This window comes from Amblyraja radiata, chromosome 26, assembly GCF_010909765.2.
Source record: "Amblyraja radiata isolate CabotCenter1 chromosome 26, sAmbRad1.1.pri, whole genome shotgun sequence".
NCBI classification, from domain to species: Eukaryota; Metazoa; Chordata; class Chondrichthyes; order Rajiformes; family Rajidae; genus Amblyraja; species Amblyraja radiata.
The window spans coordinates 16,726,413-16,746,835 of NC_045981.1; the positions used below are offsets into that span (position 1 = coordinate 16,726,413).

At 40.8% G+C, this 20,423-nt stretch overlaps 1 protein-coding gene across 1 annotated transcript; it reads left to right on the forward strand.

Moving 5' to 3' along the window:
- The first annotated feature begins 14,333 nt into the window (after positions 1 to 14,333).
- Positions 14,334 to 17,071, forward strand: LOC116987766 (retinal rod rhodopsin-sensitive cGMP 3',5'-cyclic phosphodiesterase subunit gamma). Its single transcript, XM_033043989.1, has 3 exons — positions 14,334 to 14,637; positions 15,663 to 15,703; positions 16,479 to 17,071. The coding sequence occupies exons 1-3, from the start codon at positions 14,432 to 14,434 to the stop codon at positions 16,553 to 16,555; spliced, it is 324 nt and encodes a 107-aa protein (XP_032899880.1). The 5' UTR covers positions 14,334 to 14,431; the 3' UTR covers positions 16,556 to 17,071.
- The last annotated feature ends 3,352 nt before the right edge of the window (positions 17,072 to 20,423 follow it).

Here is a 20,423-nt window from a genome sequence, read left to right on the forward strand (position 1 = left end):
AACCTATTTGAAAAACTTGATGATAATTTTATATCAACTAACTGAAAGGCGTAAGTTGCAATTAAGCGGTGGTTCAATGGCACAAGCGGTAGAGTTACTGCCCCATAGTGCCAGAGACCTGGGTTAGAACCTGACCTCAGTGGTGTCTGTGTGGACCTTGCACGCTCTCCCTGTGACCATGTTGGTTTTCTCCGGGTGCAGATTTGTAGTTTTATTGAACTGTAAATTGCCCCAAGTATGTAAGGAGTGGACGAGAAAGTGGGATAACATAGAACTGGTGTGAATGGATGATTGATGGTCTGCGTGGACTCGATGGGCTGAAGGGCCTGTTTCTATGCTGTCTCTCTAAACCAAATTAAACTAAAATAGAAGTAAATCCAACATTCATTTAATTATTTAGCAAATCATGTTCCTTTAATAATCAATCATATGGATATGTTTTTGCATAACAAGTACAATGTTTTTCTGTCTTTACATTTTGATTTATTGTTTGCACAATTTGGCCAATGATTTATTATAGTTACTGAAAACACCTTCTGATCTATCTTTGTTGGAGTTCTAAAAAGAAAGCATTGTGCTAATAATTTTGAAAATGCTCAATCCTCTTCACTCTTTCAAGCTGGAAAGGGAGCAGAGAATGTTGGGCAGAGGATGTTGGCAGGACTCGAGGGCCTGAGTTATAGGGAGCAATTGAGCAGGCCTGGACTCTATTCCTTGGAATGCAGGAGGATGAGGGATGATCTTATAGAGGTTTACAAAATCATGAGAGGAATAGATCAAGTAAATGCATGGTCTTTTGGCAGAGGTGGGGCATCGAAAACCAAAATACATAGGTTTAAGGTGAGGGGGGAAAGATTTAATAGGAACCGGAGAGGTAACTTTTTTACACAAAGGGTGGTGGGTGTATGGAACAAACTGCCGGAGGAGGTAGTTGAGGCCAGTGTGGGCAAGTTGGGCCGAAGGGCCTGTTTCCACACTGTTACACTTTATGACACTATGACTATTATTGCAACATTTATGAAACATTCAGACAGGGACATGGATAAAGTAGATTTAGAGGGATTTTGCCCAAATGCAGACAAGTGGGATGAGTGTAGATGAGGCATGTTGGGGGGCGTGGACCAAAGGGCCTGTTGCCATGCTCTATGACTAGATTTCATGGAGTAAACTGAATTAAAAAGTGGAAAATTCTAATTCAAGTTTGAGTCAGATTTGCCCGAGGCTTCTTGGCCCATTCCACGTCGTTTGGTTTTGGCAGTAAATCATAACATTAAAATTCACTAACAAAAAATGTATCAAGAAGTATTAAGCCTTGTGCTCAGATAAACAAATGCCACTGTGATGACCATCTATCTTCATAAAATGATCAGAATTTTTAAAGTAGTTGACAACCTAATGAAAGGGAAGATTTGTCACAGATGTGATGTGTATATTAATTGGCATAACCGAGGGAACTAAAAGAGGGGTTGACACAGTGGCGCAGCTGATAGAGCTGCTGCCTCACAGTGCCAGAGACCCGGGCTCGATTCTGACCTCGGGTGCTGTCTGTGTGGAGTTGGCATGTTCTCCCTGTGACTGCGTGGGTGTCCTCCAGCTGCTCTAGTTTCCTGCCACATCTGAAAGACGTGCAGGTTTGAAAGTTAATTGCCCTCTGTAAAACACCCCACCTGTGTAGGGAGTGGGTGCAAAAGTGGGATAACATAGAACTAGGGTGAACGGGTGATCGATAGTCGATGGTGGACCGAAGGTCTTGTTTCCATGCTGTATATTTTAATTAAAAAGAACTTATAGCCTCATAGATGGGCAAAATGCAATGAATGGTATTTCTGTATTGGGCTTCATTGCTCAGCACTCAATCCTGGAGTCATGCAGCACGGAAACAGAACCTTCAGCCCATTGAGTTCACATTAACCATGAAGTACGCATTCACACTCATTTAATTTTATCGTCCCACATTCCCATCACACCCCCCCCCCCCCCCCTTCCCCTGCCATATGATTGCAGCATTGGTGGCTTATGTAACACAGACATGTTCTCCCTTTAAGAAACATTGTATGTTTTTCAATTATACTTTATTGTTACATGTCCCTAGATACAGTGAAACGCTTTGCCTTGCATACAACACGGTAACATCATGTAGCAGACCTCACCTCGGCAGTCCACAAGTGTCGCCACATTTTGGCACCGCCCAAGTTATAAAAGTTTGTCGAACAATCCTATCTACTGCCTGGCACCGCTCGTGGCAGCAGCCCCTTCCCTCCTTCCCCTCTCCCCCGATGCCGCTGGCCCCCCTTTATTCTCGGCACCCCCTCTCCCACTCTGGGCCTCTGTTTATTGCTCCAACTGTTTCAGTTTAGAACAGTGCAGAACCAAAGTTGTTGTGTGGGAGTAAGCACAAAGTATACTTATCTTTGTACGTTAGTTTGTTTAATAAAGCACTTTGTTGGTTTAAATTATTGCTATCCATCAGTGCTTTCATGAGTGAGTGAGATAAAGATACCAAGACAATGGAAAAGTTTTAAAAAAATTACCACAGACAATAGACAATAGGTGCAGGAGTAGGTTATTCGGCCCTTCGAGCCAGCACCGCCATTCAATGTGATTGTAGCTGATCATCCCCAGACATCTTTCTTTACTTTTCATTCTTCTCATTTCAGAGGTGTTGAATTTTAAAGGGAACATTTCAATGGCTACCAGGAACCTTCTGTTATCTCAGACCATTCTTAATATCTAATGAATAGACAAAGATAGACTGATAGACGGAGATATGTCATATTGTTTCTCATCCACTGCCCCCAGTGATCTTTGGTAGTCACCATGCGGCAGGGAATGCTGGGCAATTTAAGTCACCGCATGGCCAGAGTCATTTAGTCATATTTAATTTTCTAAGTGACTTCAGCTGAATCGAACCTCAGACGAGAAATCTTTTGATCCCTGTGCCTCATCTCCATGTGATCTGGCGATTTACCCTCCAAAGGGTGGATGTGCAGAATTATCACATCAAGGACTTACTTTTTCTCAACCAGGAAGTTAATTGGCCTTCAATATTTTTCTCGGCTCATTAAACATAGATTCCAGCAGCAGCTAAGCATCGTGCTATTCTTTCCCATCTTAAATGGACGCTTGTCTTCTACATTGCTAGATTATTCAATCCCATCAATAAGCACTTGCGTTAAACATGATTGCATTACCATGTATTACGTTAACAAGAGCCGATTAAAGTAAGTTTAAGCACACACGAGCGCAATAGAAATGAATAACACCAGTGATTGTCTGACCTCTGTTGGGCATTAAACCACTTGTTCATTGTTTATCACGTGAGAAACAAGATCTGTTTCATACACAGTTCAGGTGATGCCGAACAGTGTCAATTTGTTAACGTTAAATGTGGTTCCCACACAATACGCTTCTTGCAATTGCTTCATTGGAATTGAGTCGAAGAGTGTTGTATATTCTAGGTTCTACACTTCAATTTAGCCAGGTGCATTTGGACAGGTACATGGATAGGACAGGTTTAGAGGGATATGGGCTAAAAGCAGGCAGGTGGGACTAGTGTAGAAGGGACATGTTGGTCAGCGTGGGCAAGTTGGGCTGAAGGGCCTGTTTCCACTGTAAGACTCTCACTTTGACTCTAATAGCAGTAGACAAAGTAGTTTACTCTGGAGTTGTGTGAAGCATGAAAAGCAAGATTATTCCACTGCAGTAAGGAATTAAATAATTAGATCAATTGTTAAAGTTAAAAAAATAACTGCAGATGCTGGAAATCTGAAATAAAAACAGAAAATGAGGGACAGGAGATCAGGTAGCATCTATGGAAAAAAAATCAAATTTACAACACACAATTCACTAAATCTTTTGTAAGCTATAATTTAACGGTGAAATTCTACAGGGGTTCAAGAGGATATGTATGCTTAGCTTAGCAAGGGGTGGGTGTGTTGGGTAAAAAAAGAGAAGAAGCCTGAGTTGAGAGATTGGGAATCTGATTGTAAATGGAAGCCAGTATTTGTCAGAGCCACTGCAGCACCAGCCTCCCTCCCCCGACGCGAGGTTCGATCGCCCGGCGCTGCGGAGCTGTCATCCCCCCCGATGCGGGAGCTTGATTGCCTCGATGCGGAGGGCCCGAACGCCGCCGGCTACGGGAGTCAAGATCATCCCGTTAACAGGGGGCTCGAGGCCCCCAACCGAGGAGGAACAAAAGGAAGGGACTTGAACTTTATTTCGCCTTCCATCACAGTGAGGAATGTGTAGGAGTCACAGTGGTGGATGTTCATGTTAAAATGTGTTTTTGAGTGATCTGTTGCTTTTAATTGTATGACTGGGCCAGTGAAATTCCTCGTATGTTGCAAAACATACTTGGCGAATAAAATCTGATTCTGATTCTGATTCTGATTGTGGTCCCATGAATCTATTTCATTCACTATTTATGTTGAATCAATTTAGTTTCAAAGGCATTCTTCCCTTTCTTCAACGGTGATCTCACATTGGGTGTTCAAAGCTATACCTCCCTCTATTAGTTACAAGTGCATGCTACCAGAATCTTCTGTCTACTTTTTGGTCCACAGAGTGTGGAAATCTCTCGCAAGCCCACCATTTATTGTCCATCCCTCATTGCCTGAGCTCAAGAGGCTGTAAAGAGTCACGCATAATGGCGGTATGTGTAGGAAGGAACTGCAGATGCTGGTTTACACTGAAGATAGACACAAAATTCTGGAGTAACTCAGCAGGTCAGGCAGCATCTTTGGAGAAAAGGATGGGTGAAGTTGAAATTCCACAGCTGTCATGGTAGGATTTGAACTCAGATCGTTGGATCAATGAGCCAAGCCTCCAAGTGTAACTTAACCACCATGCCATTATGGTGCATATTGTTTAGTCGTTTAGAGATACACTGTGGAAACAGACCCTTTGGCCGATCGAGTCCACACTGACCATCGCTCACTCGTATACTAGTTCTATGTTATCCCAATTTCGCATCCTGCACACTTTACAATCCTACACAATTTACAGAAACCAATTAACCTACAAACCTGTATGTCTTTGGAATGTGGGAGGAAACCAGAGCACCTGGAGAAAACCCACCCGATCACAGGGAGAATGTGCAAACTCTGCACAGACAGCACCCATAGTCAGGATCTCTGGCGCTGTGAGGCAGCAGTTCTACCAATGTGCCACTGTGCCTTAAGGGCCTGTCCCACTTATGCAACCTTTACAGGCGACTGCCGGCACCCGTCATAGGTCGCCGAAATTTTCAACCTGTTGGAAATTCAGCGGCGACCCGAAAGACGCTACGACTCTTTGGAGACCTCTCACGACCATTCAGGCAACCCCTGGTGACATGTCACGGGAGACCTCTCACGGCCATAGGAGACCTCTCACGACCATACAGCCTGTATAGTCGTGAGAGGTCTCCAAAGAGTCGTAGCGTCTTTCTGGTCGCCACTGAATTTTCAACATGTTGAAAATTTTGGCAACCTATGACGGGTGCCGGCAGTCGCCTGTAAAGGTCGTGTAAGTGGGACAGGCCCTTTATGTAAAACAGTGACTCTGTATTGTATCTGCCTGAATATCTCTAAAGTATTGGAGGTATCACTAGAGTATTGGAAAATAGTAATTTACCTTAGCAAAGAGTACTTTCTTAAATAAAAGTAAAAATTAACAAAAGTAAACTAAACTACAGTCTGAGGAAGGGTGTCGGCCAGAAACGTCACCCATTCCTTCTCTCCAGAGATGCTGCCTGTCCCGCTGAGTTACTCCAGCATTTTGTGTCTACCTTTAATTTAAACCAGCATCTGCAGTTCTTTCCTACACACCATTGCAACCCAAACAGAATTGGTCACACGATATACGTCTTAGAGTGGTACTGACTGCTTTGATATCTAAACTATTGGACCAGCAACTCAACCTGATCAGGGATGCAGGGATGTAGAGCCCAACTTTGAACCTTCCCAATTCCCTCTCTCTGTATAAACAAGCAACTGCAGATGCTGGCTTACACCAAAAAATACAAAGTTCTGGAGCACCCCAGCAGGCCTGGAGAACATGGAAAGGTGACGTTTTGGGTCAGAACTCTTCTTCGGTCTCCTCTCTCTCTCTCTCTCTGTCTATTTGCTCCATTTACACCACTGCCTCCAAACATATCAGTAATCAGTTAACATCTACATCATGGAAAAAAATCAAGATGATGTGTAACGTTTTGAGTCAAGACCCTTCTTCAGTCTCGACCCGAAATGTCACCCATTCCTCCTCTCCTTCTCTCCAGAGATGCTGTCTGTCCCGCTGAATTACTCCAGCATTTTGTGTCTATATTTGGTTTAAACCAGCATCTGCAGTTCCTTCCTACACAAGATGATGCATAAAACAGAACTTAAGACAGGGGTCAGCAACCTATGGCCCCCGGGCCGAATTCTGTGGCAATGAATTCCACAGCCCTCTGACTAAAGAATATCCTCCTCATCACCTTTCTAAAAGTACATCCTTTTATTATGAGGCTCTCCCACTAGGGGAAACAACCTCTCCACATCCTTGTTCACAGGACTTGGGTGTCATTGGCACTTAAGGATAAAAATACACTATCAGGATAAAATAAATCATAACATAAAGACCTTAGGTTGTTCCACCTCATCTCCTGAACTCAGGTGCTGTTTGTCCGGGTGGTCCGGTTTCCTCCAACATCTCAAAGCCGTACAGGTTCATAGGTTAATTGGCTTCTGTAAATTGCCCCTAATGTGTAGGACAGTGCTAGTGTACGGGTGATCGCTGGTCGGCATGAAGTCGGTGGGCCGAAGGGCCTGTTTCCATGCTTTATCCCGAAAGTCAAAAGAAAGCTTTATGCCAATAAAGCACTGCCTTTCTGCTCTTCTGCCCGAAGCGGGTAACTTTATCCACATTATTGCAGATTTGCCATGTTTTAGCCCACTCACCCATTCTTTATGCTTGCAGAAAATTGTGTAACCTGTTGAATATCAATTGAATACATTATACAATGGGAAAGATACTCAAGGCAAAATATTATTTCCTGCAAATAAATGTTATCCTTATAAATTTTAGAGTCTAAATAAAAGTGGTAGTCATTTTCAACAGAACAACCAGACACAAATGACTGCAGTAATCATGTGCCTTGGTTTTAGCTTTAAAATGAGGTTCCACAAACAGTGACTGATGGGTACCAAGTCGATTTGAGAACAAATAACTTCTCATCCAACTAAAGTTATTTAGCTGGAAAATGAGATGTCTGTAAAACATGATGCGTAGTGTTTAGGAATCACAAAGCAAAAACATTGCTGGAAATCTGAAATAAAAATAGAAATAGTTGGAAATGTTCACTAGATCGGGCAGTATCTGTGGAGTGAGAAGGTCGGTTGCAGGGGGTGGTCAGCAGAGAAGAGGGACGTCGAGTTGTGGGCCTGCAGCAGCCTGGGGTTTATCTGGGCTTTGGACTGTTTTTTTACCTTGTAAATGGCACCAAAATATGGTGACTGTGCTGCATTTGTGAGTTCTGTAAAACAATTTCACTGTACTGTGCATACGGGACTATAAAGAACCTTTGAACCCATTGAGAAAAAACAGTTGACAACTGTAAAACAAGCAATTTTTAAGATGTAACGAAGGACATGATCTACTTTTACGTTTTATTTTATTGTTCTTTGAAGTTTATTCTTGTAATCTATTTTTTGCTCTGTTAATTGATTTCTCTGTCCTGATGGAATGAGACTTTATTCATGGAACATTTTTGTTTAAGAAGGAACTGCAGATGCTGGAGAAACTCAGCGGGTGAGGCAGCATCTATGGAGCAAAGGAATAGGTGACGTTTCGGGTCTTCAGACTTCTTGTTCATGGAACAGGTAATTTTCAGTGCCACAACAGTGATTGGCAGTCATTAATACTTACCACGTCAAGAGTACGTACACTGGGATTGATTCGACTTAACTTTTTGTGACGAGTTTAGTTTGTACCTGCCCAGCAAATACAACAGCTTTACGTCTCTCAATCCACTTCAACAGTGAGGGAAGCAGTGAGATTTTGTTCTCACAATACAGATGTAACCTTGTCTGGCAACCTTTTGGATATCTGAGCATATCTTGCATCTGTGCCTTACCAGAGACTGCTGTATCGTTGGCAAGTGAATACGAGTGCCATTAATGTCCCCAGCATTTTGACAGCATATTCCTGGCCTATCTGACAAACCCTTATATCAAACTGTAATTTCCTGTCAAGTTTTTTTTAAGGCAATTCTCAGCCGTCTTAAGTTTTTACTGTTGTCTTCTTGCCTCTCTCCCAATGCACTTTCACCATATTCTCCTATTAGAAAGAAGTTATTTGCAATTGGATTATATTCACAACACCAAACTAAAATGACATCGTGATTTCAACAAGGTTTACCTAAGAAGCTGGAGAAAGGGTCCCTTTTGTTGTTGTTTTACTCTGCAACCCAAAGCAGCAAAAGGTGACATCTCCATTGAGCCCCATCTTATCTTCATATCAGCTTTCTCTTCAGTGGTGACATCACCAGATTAGAAAGGGAACACTTCTGACATCAAAATCCTATTATGCTCTTCCCCTATAAAAGCTGGTTTCCACCCCAGTGGATCAAGAACTGCATAGTTAGTACAGAATTCTTACGAGAGCTAGTTAGAGCTCCCGCCTTCCATTGTCGAATGTTTCCCTTTGCCTCCACATAGTGGTAAGTACCTGGTCTTTCCATTCTCAGCTGCGCGGGACCAAGGTATAACGCTTTTCACCCGGTTAGGTTTTATAGTAAGATACATGACATAAAGAAACATAACACTAATGTAATCAAATCGAACGTTGACCGAGAGAGTTTATAGTCTAATCAAGCCAATAAATGAAGGCATTTTAAAAGTATACCATGGGACTAATGAAAATCAATAAATATCTGGTGTAGGACGTTACTTTTCTTTGAAAATGTTAATACATTAAGATATGACTTTAACTGGTTTAATGCAGTGCAGACCTTGGTATCAAATCTTCCAAGAATCCATTATGTTTAGTTACAGATGGTTTGGATATTAGATTGTGTTCTACTCAACAGTAAAGCTGTGTACAGGCTTTGCTTTGTTTGAGAATTTGCATGGAGCTCAGAATGTAAAAACGTTTAAAGTATTTTTACATGACGAGTTTGTGTCTGCCAAGCAAATGCAACAGCATTTTTCTTTTAATCCAGTAAGAGAGGCAGTGAGATTTTGTCATTGATTTAGTCCATATCAGAAAGTCTATGCATACTGGAGAAGAACATGAGATAATGATTTTAGCATGTCAGAATTTTTGGATCTTTGCCCTTCTCTTTGCATTGTTTTATGATTAATTATTCTAACATATGAGGAAACCTTTACTGTAACATTCCACATGAGCATAACTGATAACATTAATTAAACCAATGCCAATGCAGAGAGAAAGGGCGTTAATGTTTAGAATGTCAATTCAAATATTTTAGAATTTCGATTAAATTTGCTGAATGATTATATTAGCATGTTTATATTAAACATGCTGAGTGTGTTATATTAGCACAATTTTACATCCATCATCTTGACAATCAGATCTTAAAGGGCTGATTTTAAGTCACAGCTAATTTCCAGTATACGCAATTGAATTCAAAAACCAAAAACAAAGAAACCTAATCACCCATGTATCAATCCTACACAGTAGAGCAGCGGTAGAGTTGCTGCCTTCCAGCACCAGCGACCCGGTTCCATCCAGATTACAGGTGCTGTCTGTACGGAGTTTGTACGTTCTCCCCGTAACCTGCATGGGTTTTCTCCAGGTGCTCTGGTTTCCTCCCACACTCCAAAGACACACAGTTTTGTAGGTTAATTGGCTTCCGTAAAATTGTAAATGGTCCCTAGTGTGTGTAGGATAGTGCTGGTGTGCAGGGATCACTGTTGGCACGGACTTGGTGGACCAATGGGCCTGTTTCCGTGCTGTATCTCTAAACTAAAACATTATCTCAGTTAGATGATCTGGGTCAGGTTGTTGATTCAGTATTCCTTATCATTTGTTCATCTAGTCCTCTGTGTGTGTGTGTGCCTGCATGTGCGTGTGCGTGCGTGTGCGTGTGCGTGTGTGTGTGTGTGTGTGTGTGGGGGGGGATGTGCGTGGGTGTGTGGGTGTGGGTGTATGTGTGGGGATGTGTGTGTGTGTTTGTGTGTGTCGGTGTATGTGTGTGTGTGTGTGGGGGTGTAGGTGTGGGTGAGTGTGTGTGTGTGGGTGAGTGTGTGGGTGTAGGTGTGTGTGGGTGTGTGTATGTATGTGGGTGAGTGTGTGTGTGGGTGTGTGTGTGGGGGGATGTGTGTGTGTGTGTGTGTATGTGTGTGTGTGTGTTTGTGTGTGGGTGTGGGTGTGGGTGTGTGTGGGTGTGTGTGTGTGTGGGTGGGTGTGTGTGTGTGGGTGTATGTGTGTGTGTGTGTGTGTGTGTGTTGTGTGTATGCGTGTATGTGTGTGTGTATGTGTGTGTGTGTGTGTTTTTGTATGTGTGTGTGTATGTGTGTGTGTATGTGTGTGTATGTGTGTGTGTGTGTGTGTGTGTGTGTGTGTGTGTGTGTGTGTGATATGTGTGTGTGTGTGTGTGTGTGTGATATGTGATATGTGTGTGTGTGTGTGTGTGATATGTGTGTGTGTGTGTGTGTGTGTGTGTGTGTGTGTGTGTGTGTGTGTGTGTGTGTGTGTGATATGTGTGTGTGATATGTGTGTGTGTGTGTGTGTTTCTAAAAACAGAACCTCTATGATTATTTTATCATAAAAACGATAACTGCACCAACAGAAAATTTGTCCAATGATGCTCAGTGTCATAAATAGATAGAGTGATACAGTGCGGAGACAGGCCCTTCGGCCCAACATGCCCACACCGGCCAACATGTCCCAGCTATACTAGTCCCACCTGCCCGCATTTGGTCCATATCCCTCCAAACTTGTCCTATCTATGTACCTGTCTAACTGTTTCTTAAATGTTGGGATACTCCCTGCCTCAATTACGTCCTCTGGCAGCTTGTTCCATACACCCACCACCCTTTGTGTGAAAAAGTTACCTCTCAGATTCCTATATATATCTCTTTTCTCCTTCACCTTAAACCTATGTACTCTGGTCCTCGATTTACCTACTCTGGGCAAGAGACTGTGCATCTACTTAATCTATTTTTCTCAAGATTTTATACACCTCAACAAGATCAACCCTCATCCTCCTGCGTTCCAAGGAATAGAACTCTCCCTATATCTCAGACCCTCGAGCCCTGGCAATATCCTTGTAATTTGTTTAAAATATTTATAGTTGCTTAGTCCCCAAAACTATCACATTTAGATGTAATATTTATTACGTTGCATAAATCTTTTCTTCAAACATTGAAACACCTGAACAAAAAACAGTGTTTTCTGGCAATACTATTGCATGGGCATTGGTATATTCCCTTCAAGCCCAACTGATGAAACGGAAATGCTGGAGAAATCAGACACCAGGGGAATATTTCTCTCTTGGATGATGGTTTAATATCTTATATGAAAGATGGCACTTTCTGCACAGCTGCACACCACAGCAATACATGGAGGGGTGCCCAGTTTCTGAGGTGCACTATGTTTATTTCATTAGACACGTCTTGTTCAAAGAACTGGCACAAGAGACAGCTCTCAGAAAGCAGGTTCTAATTTCAATTGGAATTTGTAAAGTGTACCAAAAGAATAATGTATTTAAATTACTCATTGTTCCACCATCTGTCTCTAATCATATTGAAACTGTAAATATAGTGCATTCCCTAAAGGGCCGCTGCCCGAATGTTACCCTGAGGGAAAATATTCTTAAAAACCCGGCCCAAAAATATGTATAATCATTTGGAAAAGGATCCTAATCCAAATTCAAATAATCTAAGAGGAGGAGTTATATATTCTTAAAGTTGCATGCCCAAAGCGAAATAATTAAAGAGTAAAAATATAGTTAATGACGGACGTTAAGGAAGATGTGTTTGCATATGGTGCCATAATTCATTTGAAATGTCACTTGACCAGTTCAGCTGCTCAAGAACAGGTGGCTAAGTGTCAGGGATTTGCGTGAATAAGCTTCTTAACTGATCCGCATTTTGCGTCAGCATAAACTTACCTCAACTAATTAATAAAAATGCATTCACAGTATGTCAGGGACAATTTGACCTTGAAACCCAATTTCACGTCTTTGGAAAGGTTACCACTTAACTGTTTTGAACGAGAATGCTCCCATCAGAGAAATAAAACCAATTTCAGTTAATTAGTTTGCTTTTTCAGAGTTTATGTGCAGTTTATTGCTGGCAATTTGTATGAAATAAAACTGCTTTGTTCAACAATAATTCCAATTGATAATCTGGCTTCTGGGGTTTTCATTTTTTGACAATCTTACAAAAATGTATCTCAATTTTTATAAAAACATTATCATCATAAATATAATTTTCCGCCAATAGAAGGTTAACCCTTCAAGATGTGAAAAAATGTGTTTTAAAGTTTTCACACCATCAAGGTAATTATGAAAATCATAGAGTGTTCAGTTTGAAACCGTGCAAATTTTCACACTTGCTCATCAAAAATATATATAGCAAACAGAGGAATTAAACATTTGAACAATAAAAATAGAGCTTGACAATAGCAAATTTATCTGTGTGATTATAAGTAACAATCCCATTTTTATCACCGAGTCATCCATCTTAATGAATAGACATAAACCCTTCAGCTTGTATCAATAAACTTTTGACAAGTAGCATGGGCAGTATCAGTTAATTTGTTGATGTGGTCCCTCTATTTATAAAACAACATCACCAGGGGTTTTAATGTCACTAAAGGCATTGGTTTTTAACAAGGTCCCTGGGACATGTTTAGTTTGACATAGAATAAGGCCATTTGACTCATCAGATCCATGCAAGCACCTAATAGATCAATCCCATTGGTCCCAGGGTCACTCTTCATATTTCTCTGCAGTTCTGCAGTTTATTCAGTCTCACATGATTTTTATGTCACTTACATAAACTAAGGGGTAACTTGCAGCAGCCATTTGATCTGCCTGCACATCATTGGGATGTGGAAAGAATCTGGAGCATCTGGTAAAAACCCATGTGGGAGAAGGCTATATGGACAGGCTCAAGGTCAGGATAAGGTCAAGGTCAGGATCAGGTCAAGGTCAAGATCAGTCTGAAGAAGGGTCTCGACTCGAAACATAGCCCATTCCTTCTCTCCAGAGATGCTGCCTGTCCCGCTGTTACTCCAGCATTTTGTGTCTGCGGTCAGGATCAAACCCAGGTCCATGAAGCAATAAGGTAGCAGCAACAACTGCTGTACTACTGTGTCATGCAAGCTACCTTTATTTCGCTTTAAGCCACCAAACAAATGTCGTAACTGGGTATTCTGCCTGAGTTTCACAGTGAAATCATACCCCTGTGAATTATTCTGCAGAACATAATCACCAAATCACAGAAATTTACAGATTAGAAAACCATTCTGCCCATATTGTCTGCTTGGCCTCTTGAAATGCAGAGGTCCTTTCTACCACATAAGTTATAATTTTTTGAATATAAAAATGTCAAAATGTGACAGTAAATCAAAATGCGTTATGAATTTGACAGATTTTGCATTGGCACATTGCGTGACATCATTTAAATTAATGTATTTATTTAGGATTATCATCCTTGGTACTCACCACAGTGAACCATAAAGAGTCATATAATCATAGATTCATAGTCTTACAGTGTGGAAACAGGCCCTTCGGCCTACTTGTCCACACCAGCCAGTATGTCCCATCTACATTTGTTCCACCTGCCTGTGTTTGGCCCATATCCCTCTAAACCTGTCCTATCCATGTACATGTCTAAATGTTTCTTAAATGTTGCGATAGTACTTACCTCAACTACCTCCTCCACAGCTCTTTCCAAACACCCATCACCCCTCACCTTAAACTATGTCCTCTGGTTCTTGATTCCCCCACACTGGGAAAGAGACCCTGTGCATGTACCCGATCTATATATCTTTTGTTTTGTTTATCTTTTGTTAAACACTCATTCCTCAAAATCTATCTGAAGAAAAACAAAGAGCGCAAAGCGGGTTAATTCTCTGAGAAGTTATTTTCTACGTCACCCTCTTATTATTGTGCTTCACTTTTCAAAATCCTATTACAAGCAAACTACTGAAAATAATCCCATTGCTCCTGTCCTTGGGCCTTATACCAGGGATTAGGATTAGTCTGAGGCAGGTTGCATTAATTGTTTGATAATCCAAGAGGTACGAAACAACATTGCTGTATTATTGTGTAGGAAGGAACTGCAGATGCTGGTTTAACATCACCCATTCCTTCCCTACAGAGATGCAGAGTTACTCCAGCTTTTTGTGTCTATTTCCTGTATTATTAACCGGTTGAGGTTTTGGTTTCTTTCAAGATATAGCACCCCTAGTGAAGCGTGGCAGAAAAAGAACGTTAAAAATGGCAGCCAACCCTTTGGAAATTCAACCAAACCTAAAAGCACAAGAGATGGCTCTCACTCTAGAACCACCGAAACACACGGCTGAAATGAAATCACCCACACGAGTAATTGGAGGACCAGCAACTGCCAGAAAAGGACCGCCAAAGTTCAAACAAAGGCAAACAAGACAGTTTAAGAGCAAGCCGCCAAAGAAAGGAATACAAGGGTAAGAGAGAAACAAAAAGAGTTGAAAATAATTTAACTAAAGATGTGACATTAGTCCTGCACTCCCTCATAGTGACCTGCTTCCATCACTGAACCTAGACTGTTAAGTATTGTTAAATATTATTTAAAAAAGCAAATAATATAAAAACAAGTAGTTTTAGATTTTCAATTATTCAAGGACAGATTTTACTACTGCAACATTCTCACCTTAAACCTAAATAATACCACATATTCAATAAGTGTGAGAAATGTATAATCGTCTCCAAGCAAACACACTTTCACAGAGAGCACTGAGTGAGAAATAGTTTCATTTACATAAAGAGTTGTGTTTCACTGAAAATGCTTCAGCTGGAACAAGAGAATGGAGTTGCCAAAACAAATGCCAATGATGCCAAAATGCCACCCTGAAGAAGGGTCGCGACCCGAAAGATCACCCTTTCCTTCTCTCCAGAGATGCTGCCTGTCCCGCTGAGTTACTCCAGCTTTTTGTGTCTAAATTGCCAATGATGTTTAAATTTGGCCAAGCTTCCCTCTAGAGATGTTTAATGTACAGATATTACCTGCAGTTGAGCATTGCTGGGCTAGATACAGAACGCAACACTGTGGATTGGTAGGACACAAGCTGCCGCTTGCAATTGCTTTGTGAGAATTTGTTGAACCCCTGCAATGAAATAAAAGGATAAATACATTTCCTTGGTAGATAATAATACAGCCTGAGATCCTTAGTCTGATTGCCATCTCGTCCTTGAAAACTAATCTTAACTGGCACAGCAGTTTGGCTTCGAAGCTTATCTCAGGACAACCATGGCAAGATCAGGGAAAACTAAATAGTTTCCCCGTTCATTATCACTGTCCTGCTGAAAAGTGTGCTTGCGTGGGATCGGGTTCAACTGAAGTGCTCATGACAGTCAAATAACACATTGAAGCCGTGTTGTCAATGCATCATATAAGACGATCGATATGCTTTACACACAATGAAGTTTACACACAATGGCTTGATACTCATTGTTTCTTCCTCTGCCATAGGTTTGGTGATGACATTCCTGGAATGGAAGGTTTAGGCACAGGTATGGAGATATCATTTAGCTCAACTGTGTTAATCATTATCCCAGGCTGGTGCTACGGATTAGCACCTTTCTGTCAAATGTAATTAATTAATGTAGACTAGCAGCTATGGATATGCAGTGATACCAATGCAGGTAACCCACATTTCAAAAAAGAAAAAAAAACAAATCATAGAAATTCAGATAAAACTCATGAATATGGAATATATACAGTATGGTATCACTTTATTTGTTACATGTACTGAGGTACAGTGAAATTCATTGTTGTTTACAGTTCACTACAAATATCACTATAATATAGCCAACCCCTCACTCATACTATTTGTGATGAACTTTGTTGAGCATTGGTGCCTAGCCCTAAACTGCTGTGCGCCTTTGGCTTTCAGGAAAGGGCAGAACTTGTTCAATAATAATTTTTCTCTGCAAAACAATCAAATGCTATTTTGCAGTGACCATTGCAATGTCTCTACATAGACAATATTGACAATTACCTAAGTGAGGTTAAACCAATTTTCTTCACGTGAACCAAATATAATTGTGTTTTGTTGATATAATTCAAACTACTAGAATTGTTCAAGGACAATGCTTGTAATTATTTACCACGAGCGCAATGAGAGAAATCGAATGCACCTTACAAAATTCATACCATAGCTTACAGCTCTAACGTCTGTAATTTTCCCTTTTGAAAGATTGATTAACTGGGAGAATATTAAACACCTCGCGTGTATAAGTGTATTTGCACAGTTCACTTAATCTGTTGTCCTTTCTCGGTTTACAGACATCACTGTCATTTGCCCCTGGGAGGCCTTCAGTCATCTGGAACTACACGAACTGGCACAATATGGTATCATCTGAAAACGCAACTGCCCCATGTGCACTGCTACTCTGATCACCGGTGGAGCCCCAGAAAGCTCTCAGCCCTTCCTTCCCTCTTCAATTCACCAGTGGCTTCAGAATCAAAAGTGAGGCCAAGCCTCAAGATTGCGGATTGGACTGTAAATAAAAACCATAATAGTACAATAAAGGTCTTATTTAAATTCACATTACGTTTCACTGCTTTAACACGCAAAATAAAAAGCAACTTTCTTGAATGTACACGTCAATGTTATTGGCTCCCATCTACAACAATGTTGAGACTGACCTTCTGTGATACAGTCCAAATGTGTGTGCAGTGAGCTCTTTACATCTATGGGCATATTGGATATGTACTATTATGGGGTTTTTTCCAAAATGCATTTCCATCAAAAACATTATATGAACTCATTCTGATCATTGTTGATTCTTTAAGCATTGAACATTGTAGGAGGACTATGTTGTCTGTGATACTGCGAATGTGCAAGTTTGAATTAAAAAAGATCAATTTTTCCTTAATTGCGCATCCTTCTGAATAAGCGACTCAACCCTGGTAGTGCAACTCTACTGTGAATTTCCAGCAAGCTAATGTTTCTCTGATGTTTTGACCTAACTAGTTTGAAGATGGTCAAGTTTTTTGTCTTTATCTCCTATCCGAAAGTTAACTGCTCAGGGATGCTTAGAAATTGTACGTGGCTAAGAGTTGCTTGAAGAAGAGTGTGTTGGTGATCTGCGTGTTGTGTGGGTGAATGGTTTTCATATTATCTGGTTATCTTTATCACTGCAACCCAAATACTTTTACGGTCGTATGTTCGGTTCATTCATTTAAATTTTTTGTTCATCTCTATTCATTTGTAATTAAGCTTTTCATTGATTGTATTTCCTAATTTCTCTTTATTTTTTCACCTGTATATAGTACATTATATCATCAGTATGTTTGCATTGTTTTTGCCCTGTATCATCCCAAGACCGAACATGGAACATATTCCCATCCATTGGTCTTCACCCATCATACTTTTTTTATCCAACACTAGTTTACGATTGCCTCGTAGATTCCATCCCTTACAGCAGTCAAGTCATAACTAGCTATTCTTTCCACAACCTCTTTCTTCCACCATCAATAGTATGTTTTTTTTCCGTTTTCCCAGGTTTTTCTGTAACATCTCATCTTACGTCTTTCTATCTGCTTGACCAGTCTTTGCTTAGCTGCACTCCATTAAATTAAAACTCCCCTTGGCAATTACATTTACTCCACATCTCATTTAGATCACTGTTTTATTTTTCGTTTTCTGAATTATAATTTCAGGAATTTACATGTAAGTTTATTCTTCATTACACACTTAATGAGCAAACTTTACTTAATACGTGATATAACTGTGGAAAGTGAATGCTCCAATTTGCACTATATATAAGCTTTTATGCTTGACATTTCATTTTCTGTTTATCTTTTCTGTTAATATGCTAATTTTGATTTCTATTAAACTTCTAATCCAAACTGTCATTATATTTTGCCTGTAATTTTGGATTCTTTTTTTCAATTGTCTTGTAGTGCAATACTTTATATCAAACCCACTAGCTTTCCCTTTGAAATTTTACTCTCACTTGTTAGTTTAACATTTGGAAATGACTGAACATGCACATACCTAATTAGGTTTTCCTTTTCTTTAATCATTGTATTTTCTTCCCTAAACCGTTTTGGGATGTTTTGGTCACATATATATAATTTTGGAACAAATGCCAACAGAAGGAGGCACATTTAGGGAAAAATTGCAAAATTTGTGGGGACATTATGAAAGTGCTTGATGGTTTGTAATGTCTTTGAACCAAAACTTTGTCATCTGGAGATTAGGTTGTTCTCTCCACAACATTTATCTAATATTCAGAGTCTGAAGAAGGATTTCGGCCCGAAACGTCACCTATTTCCTTCGCTCCATAGATGCTGCTGTACCCGCTGAGTTTCTCCAGCATTTTTGTGTACCATATATCTAATAAAGCTTGACAAAAAAAAAGTAATCAACTTGCAATTTGGTTTCCTTTTGGGTTGGTATTGAGTCAGCAAGATAAACTCCATACTAGCCCCCCCCTCCCCACCATACCTTTAAACCAGAAACCTTACAGTCTAATTACAGGGCGGGGGACTGTTAACCCTTCACTTTAGTTGAGAAATAGACTCATCTCATATGGAAAAGATGAAGAAAGGTCTCCAACTCTCTTCCACAAACAACTCAGCAGAAGGAAGTAGAATGCTAGTGTAATGGAGAAACAGCAAGGTGGCCCTTTGGCCCATCGAGCCCACACTAGCCATCAACCAACCCATTTACATGAATCCGACACTAATCCCCGTTCTTATCAACTCTACCACTCACTTACAATTTACAGCGACCAATTCATTTGTACATATTAGAGGGCATAGTTTTAAGGTAAGTGGACCAAATTTAAAATGAGATATCCGGGGCAGAGATTTTTTTTCACAGTGCTGGGTACCTGGAACGTGTGGCTAGGGGTGGTGTGGAGACAGATATGAAAGTGGCATTTCAAAGAGTTCTAGATAGATACATGGCGATGCTGGGAATGGAGGGATATGGATCAAGTGCAGGCAGCGGAGATTAGTTTAAGTTGGCATGTTTGGCATGAACATTGTGAGCTGAAGGGCCTGTTTCCGTGATGTATTGTTCTAACTTCTATATTCTATGCAAAATGTGTACCTAATGCTACAGATAGGCTTATCTATCTTTATGTTATAGTTGGTCAAGTTGTTGGATACTGGAGTCTAAAACTAGAAGGCTGAGAATTAAGGTGAGAGAAAAAATATGTAAAAGGGGGGGGGGGGGGGGCATCCTTTTCTTAACAGAAGGTGTCGATATATGGAATGAGCCAGCTAGAATATAGACCACAGTACAGTACCGCACAAAACTGCCCATTCAGCCTTCGATGTCTGTGTCAAATATGATGCCTGCAAAGAATGGATCGACTGGGCTTTTATTCACTGGAATTTAGGATGAGACGGGTTCTTATAGAAAGATATAAAATTCTTAAGGCATTGGCCAGGCTAGACGCAGGAAAAATGTTCCCGATGTTGGGGGATTCCAGAACCAGAGGTCACAGTGTAAGAATAAGGGCTAGGGCATTTAGAACTGAGACAAGTAAAAAACTTTTCACCCAGAGAGTTGTGAATCTGTGGAATTGTCTGCCACAGAAGGCAGTGGAGGACAATTCACGGGATGTTTTGAAGAGAGAGTTGGATGGGCTGACGGAATCAAGGGATATGGGGAGAAAGCAGGCATTGGGTACTGATTTTGGATGATTAGCCATGATCATATTGAATGGCGGTGCTGGTTCAATGGGCCAAATGGCCTACTGCACCTATTTTCTATGTTTCTATGATGCCAAGATCAACTCTTATCTGCCTGCACATAATCCATATCCCTCCATTCCTTGCATGTCCATGTACCTATCAAAAAGTCTCTTAAATGCCACTATTGTATTTGCCTCCACCACCACCCCTGACAGCACATTCCAGGCACTCACTGCCCTCTGAGTAAAAAACGTGCCCCGCATATCTCCTTTAAACGTTGCCTCTCCCTTCTTAAAGCTTTGCCCTCTAGTATCTGATATTTACATTTTGGGAAAAAGGTTAAGACGATCTACCTAATCTATGCCTCTCATAATTTCTCCGCTCAACCTCTGGCGTTCCAGGCAAAACAATCCAAGTCAGTCCAACCTCTCCATGTAACTAATACCCCGTAATCCAGGCATCATTCTAACAAAGCTCCTCTGCACTCTCTCCCAAGCCTCCACATCCTTCCTGTAATGGGGGCGACCAGAACTGTACGCAATACTCCAAATGCGGCCTAACCAAAGTCGAATGAAC